General features: G+C 37.8%; 1 protein-coding gene and 1 long non-coding RNA gene across 9 annotated transcripts in view; both read right to left on the bottom strand.

Annotated features, from left to right (window-relative positions):
- Positions 1 to 1,545: 1,545 nt before the first annotated feature.
- Positions 1,546 to 6,872, bottom strand: LOC107077011 (uncharacterized). Of its 7 annotated transcripts, none has more exons than XR_011181766.1 (4): positions 6,264 to 6,544; positions 4,904 to 4,961; positions 3,813 to 3,912; positions 1,546 to 3,268 (listed from the first exon to the last, which is right to left on the bottom strand). It is a non-coding gene; the product is annotated as an uncharacterized lncRNA (long non-coding RNA). The 7 variants fall into 7 exon arrangements; XR_001478132.2 differs by having other exon boundaries at positions 1,546 to 2,732; positions 3,128 to 3,912; XR_011181767.1 differs by having other exon boundaries at positions 1,546 to 1,860; positions 2,539 to 3,912.
- A 9,977-nt stretch (positions 6,873 to 16,849) lies between these two features.
- ccm2 (CCM2 scaffold protein) overlaps positions 16,850 to 23,499 on the bottom strand; it is a 35,214-nt gene continuing 28,564 nt past the window's right edge. For both annotated transcript variants that reach the window (XM_015345771.2, XM_015345777.2), the window contains exon 10: positions 16,850 to 23,467. In XM_015345771.2, the coding sequence (XP_015201257.1) occupies positions 23,187 to 23,467 (281 nt within the window). In that variant the 3' untranslated portion in view covers positions 16,850 to 23,186. The remainder of the gene's footprint in view (positions 23,468 to 23,499) is intronic.

Genomic DNA, 23,499 nt, shown 5'->3' on the forward strand with positions numbered 1-23,499 from the left:
CAAAGAGAAATTCATCCGACAGTGAAAGGCTTTCAGGTTCACAGTGCCTTTATGTTATAGCCCATTCAGTGTACTATATGGACACTGTTAGCTGACCAAGCTATTACAATGCTTTACACATTTTCAGCCTTTAAGAACTAAAATATAAAGAGGAAGTCGTAGCTACTGAACTGTTGTACACATAATATGCAGTTATCAGGTTAGCAAACAGTTACATGTAAGGAAACAGTTTTGCTAAATGGAGTGCATCTGAAATATTTCTGCCTGAACAAAGGATAAAAGCTTTTCAGCAATGATATAATCATTCTGGAGGAGTTCATGATTTGTGTTTTTTACAAAAGGCAGCTTTCTTTCCCCCAATGAAGTGGAGACACAGAAACAGCGTCGGTTCTGCAAATGAGGAGAATGCGAAGCACTGCAGTGAGTTTTTCTAGTCACGGGAAGGTGAGGAAGATGTCAGGCTGCTTCAGCCTTATTTCAAACATGGTTTGTATCCTGTTCACCACTTAAGGAAAATGCAATACAAAAAGGCTTAGGCAGAAGTACATTTGCATCTTTAGCAATGCTTTCAGCTTTTTTTCAGCCAGTGAAAGTCTTAAGTTCAAAAGTACCCTGACAGCCATTGGGTCACAATCCTGTGAGTTCAATTAGGAAATTCCATGCTCTTAACCTTATTGCAATGGAAACAATAAGTGCCTTTTCAACCACAGCACAAATGTATCCTGAACCTCAGCTTAGTACCTGAAGGATCTCTCTTACAATTAAACTGAATTCAGTAGACAATTCCTGACTTAACACAAAGCATAATTCTTCACTGTCATATTATTGGAATAAAATGCCCTGTACTGCCTGTAAGTCAAACTGTAGGCTGATAACACGTCTGTACCTCAGATGTGGACAAGTCTTATACAAACTGATGCCAGAGAAAATCCCCAGCTCAGTATACTTACAGTATATATATGCTGTAGTTTTGCAGTCAAGAATCTACAAGTGGTTTTAACCAGTTTCAGAAATCCATCTTTGATCACAAAAACTGTTTTTCCTGGTAAGACTCACAGAAATCCAGAATTTATCCTGGAATCACAGGGCACATGATGGGACATGGAATTCTGTCACTCTCATGTCCCCAAACTTCATAAGTAGTAACAAGAAGAAGATGAATTGATTAACATTAACATTGTGTCACGGCCTCCACTAATCAGACACAGGCCCCTGCTTCTTCCCACAGACGCCAACGCACATCCTAATTATCCAACCACGTCCCCAGTCCTGCATCACACCTCCCCACCACCCACTACTTAAGGGCTCTTCACCTGCACCTCCACGCTCAGTATTAAGTTCGTACTTAAGATTGCTGTCAAAACAAGTTACTTGGTAGAATCAGTATTAATTCACATCTGTGAGGTTTTATCCAACTCTGACATTTCATTTTCTTCCATTAAAAGTGTAGAGTATGAGGTGTAGGTAAAAGAAAAACATTACTCATTTAAGTGCATGAATCTCAGGCACTGGCACAACAAAGTGTACACAAAGTTCAAGGGGGTGTACGCTTTCTGTAGACACTTTATTTCCTCTTTTGTTCCCTTTCACACTCAATTGAGCCATATCTTGTCAAAGTAATCAAACATTTCACTTAAACATAGACATACATTCACTATAGCAGTGGAACTATTAGCACAAACCCATACTCTTTGAGATTGTGCATATTCAATGGATTTCTCCTGGTGCTTTTTTTTCATCAGTCATTTGATCATATTCTTGTTCTCTTCTGAGGAGTCTCTGGTTCCTTTGGTCATTTCTGTTGTACACACACGGTATCACACACTTGAGCAAAGTGTGAAACCACTGTTTCTTCGTCTCCTGAAATAAAGATTTACATCTTTATTTCAGAAGCACTCATCTTGAAAAGGTATATCATAAGAAAGCTGATTCAATCAAATCTTCTCAGTGTGGAATGGCTGTTCATTCATACGTGTCAAACCTGGGTTGGTACCCTGTATTGAAGCCAGTGTAGGGGAAAGTATGAAAGAGTTAGTTATGTACAGTATGAGTAGCTTCTACTGTACACCAGTTATTGAAGCAATCTGTGTATTTTTAATAGTGTTAGTAATATTATTCTCATAATAGTATACAGGTATGAGTAAAACAATACATTGTCTGTTGTAAACAAATTTCCCCAATATTCTTATTCATTTAAAAAATGTAATCTCTACTGAGTACTCGATTAAAACAATACAAAAAACTGATCATTGACATTCTGCTGACATTACGGTTTATCTACAGGCTAAGTATAATATAGGATCAGAGAAATCTGCAGTGGCAGTTTAACTATGCTCAACGTGACCTACAGTATGAAGAGCTGAAAAAGTGGTGCTCTGATATTTCTTTCTGTATTTGTGGAAGAACTTTTCAAATGACTCTTTTAAAATGCTTTATGATGTGCACAATTCCTTCATGTTTTGTTTGCTTGTCTTTGACAGACGAACACAACTAAGCAAGAATAACCATGTTATCTGTTCCTTACTCTGTTCTACTTACCTGTTTGACCACTTTGTCTCCTTCAGTCAGGACAGGGTCCTGGGGCTGACTCTGAGCAATCTGAGAAGAGCTCTCTGTGATCTTCTCCCCTACATTGACTACATTGTACTCTGTTTGAAATCCAGGGAGCACCTCCAGTGAGTTCCTCGGTCCTTTTTGGGACTTGAATGGGTCCCAAAAGTGATTATGTTTCACTTTTGAAAGTAAAATATCATGAAATGATTATTTGGGTCTTTGCATCAGGGTCCATGTGATGTACAGTACTTTGAAGGCATTTGTTGACGCTTTTAAGCACTTTCATTGATTATTATAATTCAATTTGTTTTTACAAGTCCAGAATTCTTTACATTGAGTCATTCCATATTCGGAATGTGGGAAAACAGTGTTTTTAAGGAAAAAATCGATGAAGGAAATGCCATTGAATATAGCTGCAGTCTACAAAGATGGATTTGCTCATTATTCTGTAAGTGACAACTTATACTACGGTAGTCTTAGATCATTTAATGATGATTATTATATATTTCTAATTGGAAGAAGGCCCCATATCATGTTCATTGCCCCTTTATCAGTCATGTGGATTGATTTATACCTGTCAGGGAACTGGCAGGTAGTTCTCCGGGGATCCTGTGCGTAGCTGTGAATTCTGCAGAATGCAGAGGCAAACAAACCAAAATCGTAATCCAGAAGCAAGGTCAATAGGAGAAGCTAGAGATCAGTTAACCAGAACAAGCTGAGACCAACCAAGAAGACAATCCAGAAGGCGAAATCCAAGAGACAAGATCGAAAAGGGAAAAGTTAAATCAGAAAATCCAGGAAATCCAACAAGACAAAAACGTGCACTAGAGAACTCTAAAGGAGGTTTCTCAATAGTGAGCATGGTTTTGTGCGTGTGGGAATTTTAAATACTGAAGGGAGAGGGACGTGATTGGATAATTGGTCCAGGAGTGAGTATCTGTGGAATATGGTGCCTGTGAGAATGTGATGGGTTCAGTTAGGAATGAGATTGTGAAACAGTGGGTTTGGGAATGTAATGGCGTTTGCGAAGGAGAGTGCAGGGCGTGACAATACCTGAAGTAGCTAATTCTCACCTTGACATATCAAAGAAACTCTGAACCTCTACCAAGGGTGAACGTGTCCTTTGTCTAAAAGGTTAAAAATTATTGAAGCAAAATGCAGCAACCCAAATGCTGAGGAGGTCTTTTCCACAGTTATTTCATATGACAGTGCTGGGAGTGAAACTACATGACCAAGGTGAAGAAGTAAAAACACATTACCTTGTTCCTCCTGACTGATGTCTGTGTGCTTGTTTTGCACAGTAGCGCATTTTGTGTCTTCTCATCTGTGTACACAACAGCCCTCTTCCCTGGGATAGAACTAAATGATATATACACGCATGTTAATTTTACTTCTCCATTGCTCACATTGACATGGATACATAGTGCTGTTATTATTGCACTTAAATGTTACACTTTTGCTTAGGAAAAAGATTGTAGTAGACGTTGCTTCTTTTACCTCTATTCCAAACAATTGGACTACCTTCAGAATACACTGACAATGACCTGTGTAATACGTCCTAGGAAAATTATGTTATTTCCTTGAATAATACGCATTTCAACTCTCAACTGCTATGCATCTTATTTAAACATCTCATTTCTATCTGTAATTGCAAAAGGTTTGTCTGCTGAGAGCAACATTTCAAGTACTGTACGTTCTTACACACACCTAAACTATTTGCCGAGAAACTTCTCACATTTACTTTACTTAACTGGTTCTTTTCTTTATCCCTTTGCTCCTACTGTATTTAGTACCACCATCTACAGTACTGTCTCCTATAACTGTGTATTGTCATCATGCATATGTTGTGTATTATTTATTGTTGTTGTTGTTGTAATTCTGTAAAGTTCAGGTGGGTAGCTGCATCAGCATGCATAGGCTGCAAAGGAACAAGTAATAGGTTTATTACAGAGAAGAAAGAATACACAACGTTTCGGCCATGGAGCCTTCTTCAGGTGTTCTTCACCTTTAAAGGTGCTATATAAAATAAAGTTTATTATTATTATTTACATTTTAAAGTTGTCTTTCTCAACAAACAGTGACAATGTCCTTGAAAGGTTCTGCAAAACTTTAGCTGTGTTTTTAAAGCCATGCTCATCTTTATCAGGGACAAAGTAAATAAGGTAGGCCGGCTTCTGTTTGGAATGTTCTATACTACATACAGTAGCTGAAACTGCAGTGAGGCTGCAATAATATTTTCAAAGTTATGGCTGCGACGCTTTGAACCAAGGTCCTCTTCATACAATATCACTTCATTGTTAAATCTGGCAAAGATTCTTAAGGGGAACATCAAAGAACACGTTGCTCTTACCTTGCCATTCCAAGAAATGCCCTCAGCTCGGATTGCAGAGATTCACCTGTCTAAAATTCTGAGAAACAAAGACACTATTGAATAATTACATTTACTAAGATTCACATGACATCAGCAGTCAACATTTGCCACTTTGCATCAATAGAATCCATCGGCTACAATGAAATTTCCAATCATTTTTCTTTCAAGGTACAATACCAATCACCTTGCCAGAAAATGTTATACTGCGGTAGATAAATATTACAGATGTCAGACACACGCAGAGGTGTTTGAATTGCTATGAACAGAGTGGCAAAATATATTTTTGTTCATTCTATTTCTGGAAATGACAGAGCTAAAGACAAAAACGCTAACTTTAATCTCTGCAGACAGGATCGCAAGGGATTCCATTATACTGGGTTCCTATATATAAAAAAATGATACATTATGCAAAAGACATTACAGTATATGTCCCTGTAAATTGGCAGATTGTTTATCAATACATTTAGCTTTAATTTTTTAATCCCCAAGTTAAAATATTTTGTGCCTTTCTCTTAACTTTATTTGCATTTCAATTTAGTTTTTTGTAAGCTCATTTTAACGTTGCTAGATTCATGAAGTTCCTGAAATGTGTGGTATTTATTTTGGGTTTGGTGCAAATCGTATTCTAATGGTTAGGGGAAAAAGAGCATGCAATAATAATGAGGTATTACATAAATAATATATTCACATAATGGCGTTTATAACAAATGTTCGGGAGGGATGACAATAACCGACTTCAATCCAACTCAGCTGTCAGTAATTAGCAATCGCTCCTGACATCCATGCCTCTCCCAAAATGCTATAAATACCTACAGTACGAGCTCGTTCTCTCTCCCTTGCATGGGCCTCGCTGTCGCTGTCTTGTGTGCGTCCTTGTAAGTTGTATAGCAACTACTACGACCCTGCCTACACCACACAATCAATACTCCTGTTTGCTGCTTCGATGCCCAGTTGATCTCAGCCAGGACCCACTGATTTCCTCGTTCTACGCGTATCAGCTACCCATCGATCTGACTCTTCGTCGCTTGTCAACATCTGCCAGCTTCATCCGCAGGTCATGCCTTTCCTAAGACCGCGACCCGCCGTCATCAACCCGTCCTTTCGAAACACCTATCGTTCCACTATCCAGTTACTTTTCCTGTGTGTGTGTGTGTCCATTTTTTTAATGGAGTGCTCTAGAGAAACGCACATTTGCCGCCACGTTCGCAAATCTCCCATTCGAAACCTTTCCTCCCGTTATCACCTGGACAGCAGCACAACGTTATTAAACCACATTTAAACAGCTTTCGTTCAGGACGTACATCTAGAAATATTACTTCTTTTCCTATCGAAGACATACTTAACGTGTCCTGCGCTCCTGTTTTTTTTTAATTGTCCTGCGCTCCTAGTAAACTTCCGCATCTCCCGACGACGTCATCGGCAACGCTACACTCCAGTCCGGTGCAAACGTTGAGCTGCTGGACCTACCCTCGCGTCCATCGATCCGTGCTTGGATTTAAAAAATAATGCCACCTGCACTACTAATGTTAGTCGCATTCATTCTCTCTGCTTTGACCACGCTTCCAGCCATGAGCAGCGAAGAAAAAAAGTGCAACAAACATGCATTTCCCCCAGCTTCCCACAAACCTGTTTAAGCATAAACCAAAAAAAAAAAGCTTTGAACTTCGGAGACCGCTATAACCTTCAGCAGGCTTCTGAAATCTCCCTGCGTTTTTTCATTCAGAAGTCCGTATTAGTTTTCCTTATCGCGTCTAAACTCACCCCTCTGAATCTCAAGCCCCATCTGTTCTTCCTTCATGTCCTTTTTATCTTTTCTCTTGCGCATTTAACTGCATCTTTTGTCCTCATCCACGGCGTTCAATTCAGTCCTGGGTTTGTGACCGTAGCAGTTCCGCGCGGACCCGTGCCTTCCGCCACCCATTCCGTCCCGCAGCACCTGGGGCGCGAACCCCGGTCTCTGGCGTAACGCAACAGGGCGCCAGCCGCGTGAGTTAAAGGAGACCTCTCTCAGCCCAGGTCCCTGCTACGTACAGCAAGGGTGATGATGTTACTGTATCCGAACTAGCTCCGCTACAGGTTCATTACTCCTGTCTCCGCTGCTACTGAGGCCATCTCATCTGTTTTTTTTCTGTCGTCTTACCTCTGGCCCAGTCAGCGGTTGTCCTGTGTCTCATGTCCCTGTCTCATTCGTGTTTCTGTCCAATTCAGCCCTTATGTATCGTGTCCTCGTCTCGTAGTGTCTTGTTCCCCGGTGTTCAGTTTGGCCTCAGCTCCATCCCTCTCATTCTCTGCTGCTACCAAAGCTTGATATTTGTACAGGTAAGTCCTACTTGTGTCCCTGGCTCATTCGTGTCTCTATCCCCAGTGTCCAAATTGGCCCCGGGTTTTCAGTTTATCCAGCCTAGGGTCAAGGGGGAACTGGAGTCTATCCAGGCGAGCAATGGGTGCAAGCCTGGATACAGCCTGAATGGTACGCCAATTCATTGCAGTTCTTGAACTGATTTAATTTATTAATAGAATAAAAGATATTAAAACTATGACAACCCCTGTCTCATTGTCCAGCCTGCAACAGCTGTCTTACAGACTTCCTCTTGTATTCATTCACTAAATATTGATCTCTTTAACCAGTTTTTCAGTTTCCAGATCTTGGGGTGCATACTGTAGTTGGTAGAGCCCTATCCCAACAGACTCACAACTGGAATTGCTGTCAAAACTGGTTCTACCAAGTAACCTGAGTATTAACTTGCGTGTGTGAAGATTTATCTAACTCTGATATTTTGTTTTTTTTTCCCATTAAAAGTGTAGAGCATGAGGTGAACCAAAGAAATGCCCTCAGTTCTGATTGCAGAGATTCATCTCTCTGTCTCAAATTCTGAGAAACAAAGACACTATTGGAAAAAATACCATTTATTAAGGTTCACATAACATCAGCAGTTAGCATTCGACACTTTACATCAATAGAAACCATCGGCTACAATGAAACTTCCAGTCATTTTTCTTTCAAGGTACAATACCAATCACCTTGCCAGAAAAGTTATACTGCGGAAGATAAATATTACAATAATAGACGAGGTTGTTAACCTGTGTTGTAGCCAGTGTAGGGGAAAGTATGTTGAAATAATTATTTATTAGTGTCTTCTATGTCAGTAAACTATGCAATCTGTGTACTTTTAACTGTTAGTATTATTATTCTTATAATATTATTCTTGCATTCTCGTAACAGTATACAGGTACTGTATGGCTTTCATTGCTATTATTTCTTTCCTGAGTAGAAAATCCGTGTGCTTACTTTTGTTACTTCCCTGATCAATAACGTTTGAAAAACAAAATTATAATAGAAACCCTATGCTTATTACATCCATTATAGCATTGTATTTAGCTGGAAGTTGGAAGGGGATGAATAGAGATAGCAATGTACTGAGTGATGCACATTATCATTGAACTGCCCTGCCTCTGTGTGGAGGTCATCACAAAGTGGGAAGGAGCATCTTCTCCTGGACAATAAGTGCTGCTGTGCTTACAACACATCCATCAGGGAGAAAAAGGCTCATTTGCTTTGGTGAGGGAGGCTGAGTAATGAATAGAATCCACCACCATGAAGCCTCTTGTACCCCTTCACGTAGCACCGAGAGTGGTGACAAATACCTTTGTCTTTGGCGTGACATGTCTCATGTCTCTGCCAATACCCAGTCCTGACACAATACAGTACTTTGAAAATGAGTAAAATCCTCTAACCTGGATACAGCATGATTAAGGGGCTCACAGAGCAGGTTCACCCTTTTTCTACACTCACACCTCTGCACTCCAGAGTGAGGAATCGGTCTTGGGTTATGTTTGAGAAGAGTTCTGTGGCCTCATCATTAGCAGTTTGTGTCCAGTATATAGGAATGCCATGGATAAAAAGAATACTATTCAGCATGCTTATTCATTCCAATGTAACTCATCTGGGCTTAACATGAAATGACAAGAGAGGGAGAGAAACAGAATATATACATGACATATAGTACAAGGAAAACATAGATTTTGTCATGTGGACTTGAAAGGTATTTTAAGACTAGAGGGTTAGGTTTAAGGGTTATCCACTTTCCAAAGGCACTTGGAATATTTAAACCCTGATCTTCCAGTTACTTCTATCTTCTGGTTACTGTAACACACTTTCTTGATCTTTTATTTTCCCACTGCCTGGATGGATCCTAGTGCTCAGATCTGATGCTGGGCATCCATGTCCTCATGGCCTGTGCCATCAGAATCTGGAGAGCCAGGCCCAGCATTCGATATAGCTGGAAAACTGAGGAAAGCTTGACTTATTACAACTCATAACAACCTATTTCCCTTGGATAACCATAATAACAGACCCATCAAGATTATCAGCCCTGATTTTTGCAGACAGTGCTTATGATCTGTTATAATTGACATATCTCAAACCTTGAGGAGGGCCAACTGTTAGGTCTAGAACCCCAAAGTTTATTTTCTCCCCACTGGGAGATTTTTTTCCCTTTCCTTTGTGCCCAGTGGTCAGCTGTTCTTACATTGTTAACTGCTATAGAAATCTATGAAGTGCTCTCTGACAAGTGTTATGAAGGGTGCTAGAGCAAATAAATGATTGATTGATTACAATACAGATGGCTCATAAAGAGTCTATACTCAGAGGCTAACACCTGTCTAAACTGATCAGAGCCAGGCTCACATACAGTATAAAGAGCCTTGACAATGTCATGTAAATAAGTATATATGAATTACATAGTTCAGTCATTATAAGAGAGAGATGCGTAGAAGAGGCAGAAGTGTCAATAATACAACTCAGTATATCGCTATCCATTGAGCGGAACGAATATAGTTCTGTCTGTCTGAGGTTTAAAGATTAGAAAAAAAAGCTAAAAAATAAGGTTGATGCAAAAATATGAAATGCAAGAAAACAAAAGAAAGAAAACAAGTTCAGCTGCAGAGCCGTGTTCAGGTGTGTTTTTCAATACTGTAGGTTCTCAACCTACACAAAAAGACTGTCTGAAAATGGAATTCTCTTCATTGACCAAAGGCAGAAGGTATAGAACTGTTCTATTTACAGTGTATTATTACTATTATCATTGGGTGCTGTAAAGAATGGCATGATTTCAAGAAAAAATTAGTGAGGGAAAATATGCACCAGAGTTATTTATTACTAATTCTTGGCTATCTGCATGTTGAGTGTAAAATATTTGGAATTGTTCTGACTTACAATGTGATTTACAGTATTTGAAATCTTACTAAGGAGGGAAAATAACAGAAACTTTTAAATTAAGGCTCTGCTTGGCTTTGCACTTCAGTACCTGTCTGACTTACTATCGTCCTAGTCCCACCTCATAACCTTCATTGTCTAATTCTGATCTCCTGTGTGTCCCCCAGACCTGTTTACATACTGTACTGTAGGTGACAGGGCCTTCTCCTGTTTTGTCCCAGAGTTCCTGAATTTCTATCCCTAAGGGGATAGACTAACTATCAGTTGACTGTGTTGACTAACAACACAGTTGACTAACTATCAGTCACCTACGGTACCCTGAGCACTTTCAAATCAAGACTCAAAATCTTCTTCCTTAGAAGGGCTTTTATTCAACTGCTTCTATGTCTGCCCCTTTGCTTTCCTCCTATTTTACAAACCCTTAACATAACTGTGTAATTTGCCGTCTCCTCTCATTGTATGCTATTTTTCACTGTAAAGTGCTTTGAGAAGCCACTTTTAAATGTGCTGTATACTGTATATAATAAAGTTGATGTATTATCTAGATTTATGTAATAAACATTTATAAAGAAGCTGTTCAACTAGGTATCTGGGTGGTGGATCTTTTAAAAAGACCACCTGGAAGAGTACAGAGTGAGGGAGTGATAAGGGGAGTTGTTAAAGATCAAGTGTTTACATAACAACCTGTAACAAGAGGATTAAAATGTCAGAGTTTTGTAACATGAAGTGCTGCCATCACTTACAGAAAAAATGGTAACTATATACAGAAAGCTTGTTGAGGAAGAATTCCTAATTGCACTTAATTACTCAGAAGCCATGCAATTAAAAAAAAATGAAATCCCCTTTGTGCTCTACCAAAAAGACCTCTACACATGTTCTGCATGAATTCCTGGGCTGCACTTGTGCAGTGCATTCTTTCATTTTCAATTACCGATGATGCACACGAAACACATGATGAGGGCGTTGAAGCTAATGGTGGTGCCGTGCCTGCGTCAGCTGGGTCCTCTGGAGAATACGAGGCTCTGACCCTGAGCTAATCTCCCAGAGAAAGTTAACAATGTAGAATTATTGGGCATCTGGGTCAGGCCATCACATTGGAGAGTTTTTCACACCTAATGCTGTTTATCCTTTAACAGTAATCCAATCTAGAAATAAGCACTTGCAGTAAAGAGGGTTATTTTGACTCCAACGGTAAAGACAGATCCATCCTTGTAATCCCAACAGTATGCTCTAAAATGTGTTCTGCTGAATTTAGACAAACTTTCTTGACGCACACTTCCCATATTAAAAAAAAATTATGTTTTAATTGCTTTCACAATTCAGAGTCAGTTTTGTTGACATCGTACTATGCCCTAGCATATGGGAATGCTGCACTGCAGTTCCTTGCTATATAATAAATATAAACATAAGAAGTTGAATGTCATCTGAAACTTGTCAAAAGAACCCTTTTATGGTGTATCACGGTAAAAGCATGGTAAAGGATAGAGGGGAATAGTGAAGCATAAAAAGCACAGGAAATCATGGTGAAAGGAAAGTGAAACCCTGGTATAGACACTGAGGAGGAAAATGAATATGCCTCCCAAATCTACCATGGGAAGCTTTCATAAGGAGATATTAAGCATTAGTGCTAGAAAGCACATTTTAATACAAAGGCTTGCTATAGAAATGGTAGGTAGGAATGACCAGCCCATGCTGTAATAGCTGATAGATCTTTAAAAACCTCGCATGACACCAAGTATTATTGAGAGGTTATTATTTATTATTGATTTAAAAATTGACTTTTCTGTGCTAAAAACAGAAGCTTTCAGCATCCTGTTATGCTTCTTACTCCATTTTAAAATCAAGTTTAGTACCTGTCCAATTAAGGTTTTCTAGTGATAATTTAACCTGAGCATATTTTTAGTCCTTCCAATTTCATACGCAAGTGTAGTAAATGTTGGCTGTTTAATGTGTACAGTTCGGTTATTACATGGCTCATGTACAGTACTATATACTGTATATTCTTTAAACTTTCTTCTGTTTTGAAATTTCACTTCTATTTTCTGTTTTGAAAGGTCCAAAACAGTATAATGACAAAATGTTGGATGCAATCTTTTGGATTAGTGTTGTATCACAGACTATATTGTAGGGCAAAGTGCCCATTGTACATAAAGCTATGAATAGATTTTGCTGCCGGGCTCTAGGCATTTAGTGTGCAGTGTTTTTTTTTAAACAAAGCTACAGTATTTTACAGATTTCAAGGATTAACAGGATTAAGGATTAAGCAAAGTAAGAACATGCTAACTTAATTAGAAGCCAAGATGAAGTACTGTATTTATGAGGTGTTTTATCAGATAAGGATCAAAAACAGAACTCAACTCCTAAATTTGTAATGTCTTTCGGATTCAATGCCCTGATATATATTTTAGTTTGACAGTACATAAATTCCAGATACTCTAAATAATCTAAATCTATATATAATAAGCTTAGTCATCAAGTGGGACATGCATTATATTCTGTTTTACCTGTAGAGTATATTATCCATTAGGAAGCATTAAAACAGTCCTTCCGCCAAAAAGCACTTATACTTTTAAACGGAAGTGCAAAGTTAGCAATTTCTTTAAAGAAGAAGATACGTGCAAAGGAACAAGTAATAGGTTTATTCCATGCTGAAAAAAAGAAGAAAGAAAACAACGTTTTGGCCATGGAGCCTTCTTCAGGTGTGGTGGTATCAGAGTCAAAAGAAAAGGTATTAAATTTCAGGCGAAATCCTTTAGGGATGATATTATGTCGACGACATCTGTAAAGGAATAGAAGGTGGTTAGAAAGCCAGGTCTTGGAACAGATAGCCGTGAAGAGACGGAATTCTGGTTTAGTGAGATAAACGAGCAAGTGCCCCAGAGAGGAAGAAAAGGTATGACGAAGAGATCTAGAAAAAGATTTGGAAGAAGGCATAGTGGGTCGCAGCAGGTGTAGGCTGTACTTTTTGATCAGGGGGGTAGCTGCGTCAGCATGCGTAGGCTGCAAAGGAACAAGTAATAGGTTTAATCCATGCTGAAAAAAAGAAGAAAGAAAACACATTTTGGCCATGGAGCCTTCTTCAGTATATGTGCTGCAGGGGAAAAAAATCCAATCCAATGCGAGATCTAATCAATTCTTGAAGAAACCCAAATTATTAGATTCAAGCAGGTGTTCTTGTTTTAGCCCAGATACTCTAAATTTTGATTATGGCACTGCTTTAAGTTGAATGATCTTAAATAATCCCTTTGGGCAAACACTGTGTGTTCCTTGTAAAATACTGAAGACCACAATTCTGTCAGCTGAGGTTTAAAAGGTTGAGATTGTTCATTACTCTTACACATACCTTCCAAAAGGCATGTACAGTATAAGCTATCTGATGGCGTACACTTCAAGAGATGCAGGACTACAAATGAAGCAATTATAACAATGGATTAGCCTGCTAATGTCTCCCTCCCTGATTCAAATAGCCATCACAAAATTCACAGGTGATTTAAGGCTTTCCTTACAGTTCGTCATCCCAAAAATGACTAAAAGCTGACAATTAAAACACAGGGGTTGAAGTGTGTTGGCAAAAGCTCAGATTTGCTCTTTTTTTCATTTGCTTCATTTTTACAAACTGGTGATGTGATGAAGGAAGAGTAACAGCGCCTGGCTCCATCGTCAGAAATGCAGTCCTTTTTATCATTCTCCTCCTCTGGTGCTCTCAGAGTGCTACAAGTGCTTTCTTCTCATGGCTACCCAGCTTCAAATTCTATTCCCATTTGGTTCTTCTACTAATTAAGCCCTCTGACAAATTAAATGATTGAGGATTTTCCTAGAAAAAGGCTCTGAGAAGGTAAAGTTCCAAGAAAAACAGGATTAACTGTAGATCTTCCAGGAACCACTTTGGGAATCCTTTTACAAAGCAACTATGTGTGTTTGAGCAAAAAAAAACATTTTGATAACCTATTATTTTTCATCACAAAATACAAAATGAAGAATCCCCATGATTATGGGCCTTTCAGATTTCACATTCTCTGTCTTTTTCCTTGGAAACCTGTGTATGTTTTTTTCAATTTTAGAATATTCCTGAAAAGTCCTGTTCAAGTTAATTAAAAGCTTGTACGAGTTCAGCAAAGTGCATTGCACTATAATTACACGTGGTCAAAGGTAACATGCCTGTAGCTACTGTACTTTTTGCTGTTTTCTTCTGTTTTTATTGTTACACGTCTACTGAGCAACAATACAAATAATTCTTCAAAGATGTTTTCAGTGCTCCTTGCAAAGTTCTGCTTTTAACATTGAGTCATCCTTTAGGCACTACCACAAAATGAACACTGAGGACATTTCAACATGCTCAAGTGTGGTCTTGCCAAGATGATGGTTTATGAAAGAAGGTATGCAAATACTATCGTGACTGATGCTTATTAGTGTGTTTCTCATTGAAATCTGGCATTTTCCCACAATGCTTTTTTTTACTGGAGCTGGATAAAAAAATGCCTATAGCCTAGTCTGCAAATCGGTGATAATTCAGAAGCAGAAACTTTACAGTCTGAAACCTGGGGCACTAGCACCATCTGGAGACCAAGCAGAAAGTTAATCTTATTCTGACATCATCAAGTAAAAAAAAGAAATGAGTAGCTGAATATCATGTTGATGCACTAATCCTAAGGTAATTTGTTAAATATACTGGGTATAAAAAAGACAAAAACATCACAACATAAAAAAGACCATCTAACTCATTTGAAAGGTTGCTAACAGGTTATTGATCGTTCCCAGTTTATTTTTGAAAAAGCCAGGATATCGCATTCGACAAGATGGCCACATGCAGGTTATTGATCGTTCCTAGTTTATTTTTGAAAAAGCCAGGATATCACATTCGACAAGATGGCCACATGCAGGTGTTCCAGACACCCATGAGCCAGTGTATAATAATACCTGGCATTTTACATTTTAAATGCTCTTGCCCCTTGTTTTTCACTTGTGTCATCTGGTTGACGTTTTAATGTTCTTAAGTTAGTTGGTTTTGTGAATTGTGGATTTTTAATACTTGAATCATGTCCCCTTGTAGTTTTGTCTGCTCAAGAGAAAGTGAAAGAATTAAAACAGGAGTTTGACATTTTGGGGTTAGAAAGAATCAGAATTGATGAGTGCATTTCAAATCACAATAAAAGTTTCCAGGTATGTGCAGCGTCATATTCTTTTGTGGCAGCAAAATGTCTAGTGACATGAACTGGTCCTATGACATTGTAATCAAGCAGGCTTGTAAAAACATCACTTTTAATCCAATAGAAATATTGCTCTCGGCTTTGAGACAATTTCGCTGAAAAACGCTACTACATGAAAATTACGTTGAAACATTTCTGCGGTGAAATGTCTGCTTGACCAACCTATACTTATTCACTCAAATTCACATTACATTAGTCATTACAGTGACTAGTGAGCAGGGAGGGCCCCCTCAAGTCATAATTCTCGCAAACTCTTACTCTCGCCCGTCTTGAGACCAGAGGTTTGTGACAACAATGGCAACCATACAGTACTTACACAAACCTCACAATTTAGTGCTTAATTCGAAGTTTGTCAAAGTTTTCTTTACCGTCAATGAATTTATTTTGTTGCTTAGATTTCAAAACCTGTCTGAGAAATTGGGACTGCAGTTCCCCTTTCATTTCTTTGCTCATATCAGTGTAGGTGACTACTGTATGCCTGTACTGATTCCAGAGCAGCATTAGTGTTTTGCAATGTGGTGACCAACCTACACAATATTATAATATGTCCTACTAGCACATTGTGCAATTTTAACACCCACACATCCATTTCTGAGTGCATCATTATACATTATAGAGGGTTTGGGGGAAGCCAGAGCCTATCCCAGAAAGCAAAGGGCAGAAGGCAGGGTAAACTGTCCATCGCAGGGCAGACACAGACAGGCACACCGGACCAATTTTCCCAGCAGCCAATTAACTTATAAGTCTTTGAAATGTCAGAGGACACGCAGAGGAACCCAGAGGACACCCATGCAAACGTGGAGAGAACATATGAACTGCACACAGGTATCACGGCAGGTTGAACCCAGTCAGCACCCCAAATCCGAAAAGGAACCTAGGGATAAGCACTGCAAGGCAGCAATGCTAACCACTTTGCCACTGTGTTGCCCCAGTTTTACCAAAATTAAGTTCCCCGTTATGTGAATTCTGCACTTTTAACTACAGATCCAAATATTCTGTTTTCTAAAAACTGTACGCATAGCAACTCTGGAGCTACAGTGACAGTTCATTTTGCAATGATGCCAGTAGAGAAAAAAAAAAGCCAGCACTGAATATTAAAAAGTAGTATTTGTACATAGAACTTGATTTTGTCATTTTAATTCAGGTGCAAGGATCAACTCTGGTAAAAAGGAGACTTGGAGAATGCTTTTCAAACTGCTTATACTATGCCATCTGGGTGGAGATGTTGACAAAGCAATTTTATCTGGTGGTGAAACTGAGATCCTGTTGTCTTCCTCAGAAGCAGATGTTGATGTAGTTTAGACTGGTTCGGGTAAAAACACCAGATAAATGATAAAAGACAAGATACTATTTAATGTCTGACCCTTCAACAGCTGTGTCCAGTGTCATTTGACCCACATCATTAGAGTACAAAGGAAGACCACTCCACTTAAAAAGCCAAGTTTAGCATCAGAATTTGTTGGCTGCTATTTCTCTCCGTTAAGAATTAAAACACAAAACCCAATGAGTATTGTAACATTTTTATCTATTTAAAAAAAAACTATACACAAAGCTGAAAGATACAAATAAAGCATACAACTGAAATGACATTTCATTATATACAGCCATATATAAATCCGCAAATATAAAATTAAGTGAAAGTTGTATGTAAGGCCTCTCCAAGCCTGCTACAAGTCGATGTCTTCTAACAAACGATACTGAGAAGAGGGTGGGCACATGATGGCACAATAGTTAGGTGTAATTGCTAAGAGCAGAAAGTTTCAACCACTTTTGCAGATGTTGCTCCTTGTGAAAACAAGGGATTAATGTTAGAGCACTAACACATGAGAACCATGTGCAAATAAATAGAAATGCTAAAGGAACAAAAAAAATTCTCTACTCAGGTTTGCACTCTGTTCCTTCCTTATTTATTATTGCTTGAACTGGAATGCAGGAAAAAAGTAAAGTCCTTCACTTTTACAGAAATCGGAGCACACACGCATGCAATGGTCTTCATTTTCACATCACACAGGCACTCAAGGTGACCCTCCTCTTTGACAGCAAAGAAAAAAAAACAGGACATTTTCTTCAGATTCATACACATAACTTCTATCCCTGTTATTCTATGGCAAGTAGCTCCAAATAGGAAAACACTTGCCTACCAATAAAGTCTCATGAAAACAGCCTACATTGAACAGTGGAGATTTAACAAACCAGCATGACCTAACTGTTCTGTTGCACCAAAATCAGCAGGGAAAGCCATACAAAGACAACCTTAGAAGCTGGTGGTATAAAGAAACAACACTCAAGCACAAGCAAGCAAAGAAACAATTATCAAAGGCACTCAAAGGTAACCCTGACACCATGAAAAAAGCAAACATTCTCAGATACAAAGCAAAGCATACCAAAGAACACCCATCTATCGTCAGAAAATTGCTTATCCTTGTGAGGGTTATAGAACACTTCAGGCATTTTTCATGCTGTGTAAAGAAATTATCTAAAACACTGGGGAAAAAATGATAACACTAAAACGCTGAAAAAATAATGTGCCAATTGGCAAGGATTACATAAGAAACTGTAATGAAGGTCCGTTTGAACATGTTTCCAACCTGTAGTGCACAAAACTACTACTGGGAGTATGTGGAAAAGTTAAATGTGGTGTGGAGTTGGATTTAAGGCCAAACTGTCATTACTCCAATCCAACATCCCACCTTTGAATACGGGGAAAAAGCACCAGCCTTCTCATTTAGTTACTCAATACATGTTTAAAAACATGTTCTGCTTCACAAATATATTTGATGTAATTAATGAAGACAGCATTGAATTTAAGGTGTACACTGTACAGTATATTCTGAATATTTATGGAGTGTAGATCTCCATAGAGATCTATCTCTGTAGAATTGTTTTTATTATATCAAATTTCCATAGTTATTGGAGTATAAAAAACAGCCAATACCATGTGGTGGTTGAAAACAGGTGTGGGAATTGAAAAGGAATTCAGCACTTGGAAAGGCTGGAAACCAACCAAAAGGAATAACAAGAACACCAAAAATTCCCAAACCACTAAGTTTCTTCTGGGAATTCCTTTTCTGTTGAATGGCAAAGGAAATCTCTATTGCAAAATTACATATTAATGAAATCATGGACCATTAACTCCAACCCTTACACTTGTTTCTCTACATGAAGCATTTGCAGGATGCTCATAATTTGATTATTCACCCCAAAACAAATGCACACAAAAAATAAGATACAAACCAACCTGTCTTCAGGATTGTAAAGCTTATTGCTCTCTCTTTCCATCTTATTCAAATGATACATTGATTAAGATACTCCAATTTATTATTTCCATTGGGAAACACAGTAGGACAATCAAATGTCCTGATTTACTTTTTTTAAAAAGTGTCATAGCTTGTTCATGTAATCCAAAATGAGTCTTTGCTTTCTGCTTTGTGTAACTCAATTTCCTTTTCAGATTTTCAGCTATACAAACAAGACTTCAAAACTCCTCAGAGAGCATGTCGGCAGAAACAAAATGCCACCTACTGCAAAATAAAGGCTCCAAGGTGTGTCAGTACTGCCTATGTTAGACACATTGGTATGAACTAATAAGCGATAACACAACATTAACGTCTGATCTGGTGTTTGTTTTGCAATTGTGTCTTTTCCAAACAAAAAACAGATCATTCATATGGCAGGTACAATAATGCTCATAAAAACAAAATCAAATCTAGACCAATTGCTACTGCAGCACATAAAAGAAGAACCCTGAACCTTTGTACTTAGTAAGGTTGATTTGAAAATGATGTAACATTAATACTTCTCTATTACATTAATATTAATACATCTGAAGACATGCTGAGAGACTTTTGGAGTGAGTATAATTTGCACAGCTGTAAAATTCCATTTAGATCTAAATCTGACAGCTTGGATTGCAGATGCATGTCAGAGTGCAATAGATTATGTAAACAAACTATGAAAACATTATGTATGCAGTGATTGCTATCTATCCCTGGTCATCTGACCTTTGAAAATTTGTAAGGTATGATGAAAGATATAAGTGGCTTATATTTATAAAGTTAATATTTAGAGCACCCCAGTAAAACTATTCTGAATCAATTCTCAAGTACAGTATGGAGCTTATTATACAGCTACCTATACAGTTAACGATTCATTCTTTCAAGGCTGGTAGCGGAAATGCTTCAAGGTTACACAGACATCAACACCACCTTTTTAGCTACATGGTCAAAAATCAGGACCATGTTATAGTCCCATTAAAAGAAAAAAAATGTCACAGTCATAATTTGGAATAGCAGCCATCTATTAAAACCTTTGAAACTTCACAGTGGTTTTTGGTAAATTCTGGAGTCTTATACAAGACTGTATAAGTAAAAAACCCATAGAGGGAAAGATGATGAGAAACAGAGTTTGTAAGCTCACACTATGAAACTAAAGATCCTGTAATCAGAAGTGAAAGAATCCAGCAGTTATTTTATATTTCCTTTTTGTACCAAGTGTAGCCATGTAGATGCCAGCGTTATTCTTTACAATTTAAATGACAAATTCTTAAGATTTTCCTTTCCTTTCAGCCATGATCAATAACACCAATTGAGATCAGCTTGCAGATGGGTATTCTGACTTCAAACACAGAGAATTAAAAACATTAGCTAGCTTTCTTATATCTGCTTAAAAGATAGAAAAGTTTCATAGCTGCATTCTTGATTTCTTGCTGAAACCAAAATGCTACTTAAGAATGATACGTTATAAAAAATCATGAGGGAAAATATCCCTTAACATAATTAATGCATGTGAGCTTGGGTTTAAAATTATGTTTTTTTTTTCTTTATGGTGACGTTGAATTTATTAGGGTTTAAAGAAAGAAAGAAGAAAGGGAACTCTAAAATGAAAACAAGAAGTATTTGCAAACAGCACAGGTTTGGGATAATTACATTTCCCTTTTATATGTTGTAATGCAGATACTGTAAACACAGCATCTAATTTTTCACTGAGGGAAGGTAAACATTAAAAATAACCCCTTAGGTTTAGGAAATATAAGAACTGAAGAATCAATTTCTTGAGACAAGTAAGTCCATCAGTCATTTTTAACAATGACGACTTAACCATACAGTCGAAAGGAAAATTACTGGCATGTCCTTAATTTGAAAGTCTTATTTCATATTTCTTTTATCTTAATATACTTTGTTACACAATGCATATTTATCCTTGATATATTTACAGAGATTACTTAATATCTGTACAAAGTTTAATCATTCATTTTAGCAGTAAATCTTGAGTCAATTTAAGTTCAGACAGGATTTAAAAAACTTAACACCAGCAACTTCATATGTGTTTATAACACTGTTATTAAGTTTTAAAAATAACACTATCAAATGAAGAGTGCCAATAACTACATCTGCAACTGCAAATGACCAGAAATGGGCAAACAACCAGCACGTTTAGCTCAACAAATTACATTTAGCTGAACTGTCAGACAAACATTAAATCAATTTTTTTTACACTGCCTCAAAACATTTTTTTATCAAAACATTTTTATAAAGACATTAATTCACAGTGCAATCAAACACATGGGCCTTTAAGAATTCACAGCCACTGTATGCTCAGACACAAAAATGGATACTTGCGGCACCTCTCATGATGATCAGATGAAAAAGCAGGGTCACCAGCATTAAAGGCACCACAAAAATCTTAAGTCTTGAATCTCAGAATTCCACAATTTAAAGAGAGCAAAATGGAAAAAGTGAAATGGCCTACGTATTTCCTGGCCCATTTGTCATGCTGTACCGTTCACATACATCTCTAATGATGATATACAGTTTTAGGACCCTAAATCCAGCTCCCTGTGGCAATGCATGTACTCAGCACTAAATACTGAAAATTGTTTATAAAGAAGCAATTTGTAAGAAAACAAAAAATAATTTCCTTTTTAAAAGCTACAGATCACAGATGGTCAAAAAATACACTTCTTCAGCACAGATACTGAAGATAAAAAAATCATCTGTATCATCTGCTTTCCTTTTTGAAAATCAATGCCTTCTCATTGTATCTTAACACATAACTGCAACACTCCACAACTTAAGGGACAGAAATAAGACTCGCTTTGTGTAATAGGTAGATAAATTAGGTTGTACAACCCACAGATTGCTTACAAGCTTCACTGAATTAGTAAAGCAAATTGTTTTTTTGAAATTCTAAATATGCCAATGGAAATGTATTCAAAATAAGGTAGCATGCTCAAAACATCAAGACGCTGGTGTTTTCTTATTGTATGAGACTCCATAGCTTGTAAGTCTTGTAAGGGAAATTCAACTGTTAAGCAATGAGAGCCCTATTTTCATCCTATTAATGCAGGTTGTTAAAATCAAAACTTTTCATGATGCGTAAATTTCCAGTGACAAGAACAGATCAGCATGGAGTACATTAAATCAGGTTTGTTTTTAAATCACTTTAAATAGTATCACTTTTGTTCGAGTGCCAAGTTACTTTCTCTTTGCCATGAAGAAGTTGGAAAGGCAAAAACTGAAGCTGAGCTAAAATTGAACAAAAAAAGCAAGAAGTGAGAAATGGTTTCATTCTTGGCAAGCAAATCCAAACTTCCTACCACCAAAAGAAACTGTTATTCATAACCCCTGAGACAAGCTGTTTAACATGGTTAGGCACCCTGTTATGGTAAAAACAATTAGATAAAAATAAACTATTATCTGACTAGTTTTGCAGATGCAAATAATCCTGCTTCATACTGTATTTTTTCCCAATGTTCTGAAACACTGTTGAGCAACGGGAAAACAATGGTCAAGGCAGCTTAAACAGTTAACACATGAATGCGCTATATTCATTCACTCTTGAATAATATTTAAAATTATTCAAATATTGCATGTTCTAGTTCAAAGAAGAGTGTTTTAGAAAAAGCAAAACTGTCTTAAAATGGTTCTGTCTGTGTGCACAGACTGCTCGGTAAAGGTGGTTTGTTAAAACTTATTTTACACTCATAATTTTTCCAGTCATTTAAGACTTGGAAATGCTGAATAAGCTTAATATCATAATAACAATGTTATTTTATCAACCACTGATTGGTCTTGTGTAAAGTGTATTTTTCTTTTAAAACTATGGACAGGAGCCTTCTTTAAATGACATGCACCAACTAATGCGAATTCACAAAGAATGTTTTTAAAGATTAAATGTTAGGGTGGTGTCCTAGGTAGTGAAGAAAAAGGGTTGCTTTTATTAACTCTGAGATATCAAAGCATTGAATAAGTACTGTTTGAAGTGTATTCAAAAAATACTGTGCAGGGTAATGTCGTAACTTGTCTCTGTTTTACAATGGATACCAGAATTTAGGTATAAGATACAGCGTTAAGTGTGATGACTTTAATGCTAACAATAACAGAAGACTAGAAATGTTAAGAAACTACACTACAGATTAACTGAATAAAGTATGATTAACATGATTAAAACGTATGAGGGGTTCAGACATGTCAAAAACCATAAGAGGAAAATATGACTTCAGTCTACATATAACACAAGAAGATAGAAATCTAGTTTTGCTGCTACTTTTGTTTTCTACTACTACTATACATGGGCTCAGTCAGGGACATCTAGGTCATGATTTACTACATTTTTTGGAAGCTGTGTATACAGCTCATAGTGGAAAGCTTGCTCATCCATATAAAACTGTGGAAGCAGAAGCCACCTATCTGACCATTACAGGAGTAAACTGCAACAAGGAGTTACAGAAAAGAAGGCAGTGCAAAATGGTGGTACAATGAAGACCAAATGGTATCCATACACAAAATCCATATCCATCCATACCCATGACCCTCACCGCCCCCCACCCCAGCTCCCTTCCTCAGGAGGAGTCTTGGTCCATGCTGCAGCCCAGTGCCTCAATGTCATTGCTGATGTCTGATATCATGCGGTCCCACTCATCGCCTTCAGAGGGCACTAAATGGTCATCGGAGCCACCAGCTGCACCATTGCCATTGGTAGTGGAGTTGGAGGCTGTGCTCATTGTCCGTCGGTACCTCCCAAAACTGTCAGTGATGATGCCCCTGCCATCCTTCACCCCAATTGTCTCCAAGAAATTTTCAAAATGTTGGCTGTCCTTCTCTGGGATAAATGGCCTGAGTCCTGGGAATGGAATGTAAAGGAGAAAGTTTAGT

Source organism: Lepisosteus oculatus, chromosome 2 (genome assembly GCF_040954835.1).
Source record: "Lepisosteus oculatus isolate fLepOcu1 chromosome 2, fLepOcu1.hap2, whole genome shotgun sequence".
Classification (NCBI taxonomy): domain Eukaryota; kingdom Metazoa; phylum Chordata; class Actinopteri; order Semionotiformes; family Lepisosteidae; genus Lepisosteus; species Lepisosteus oculatus.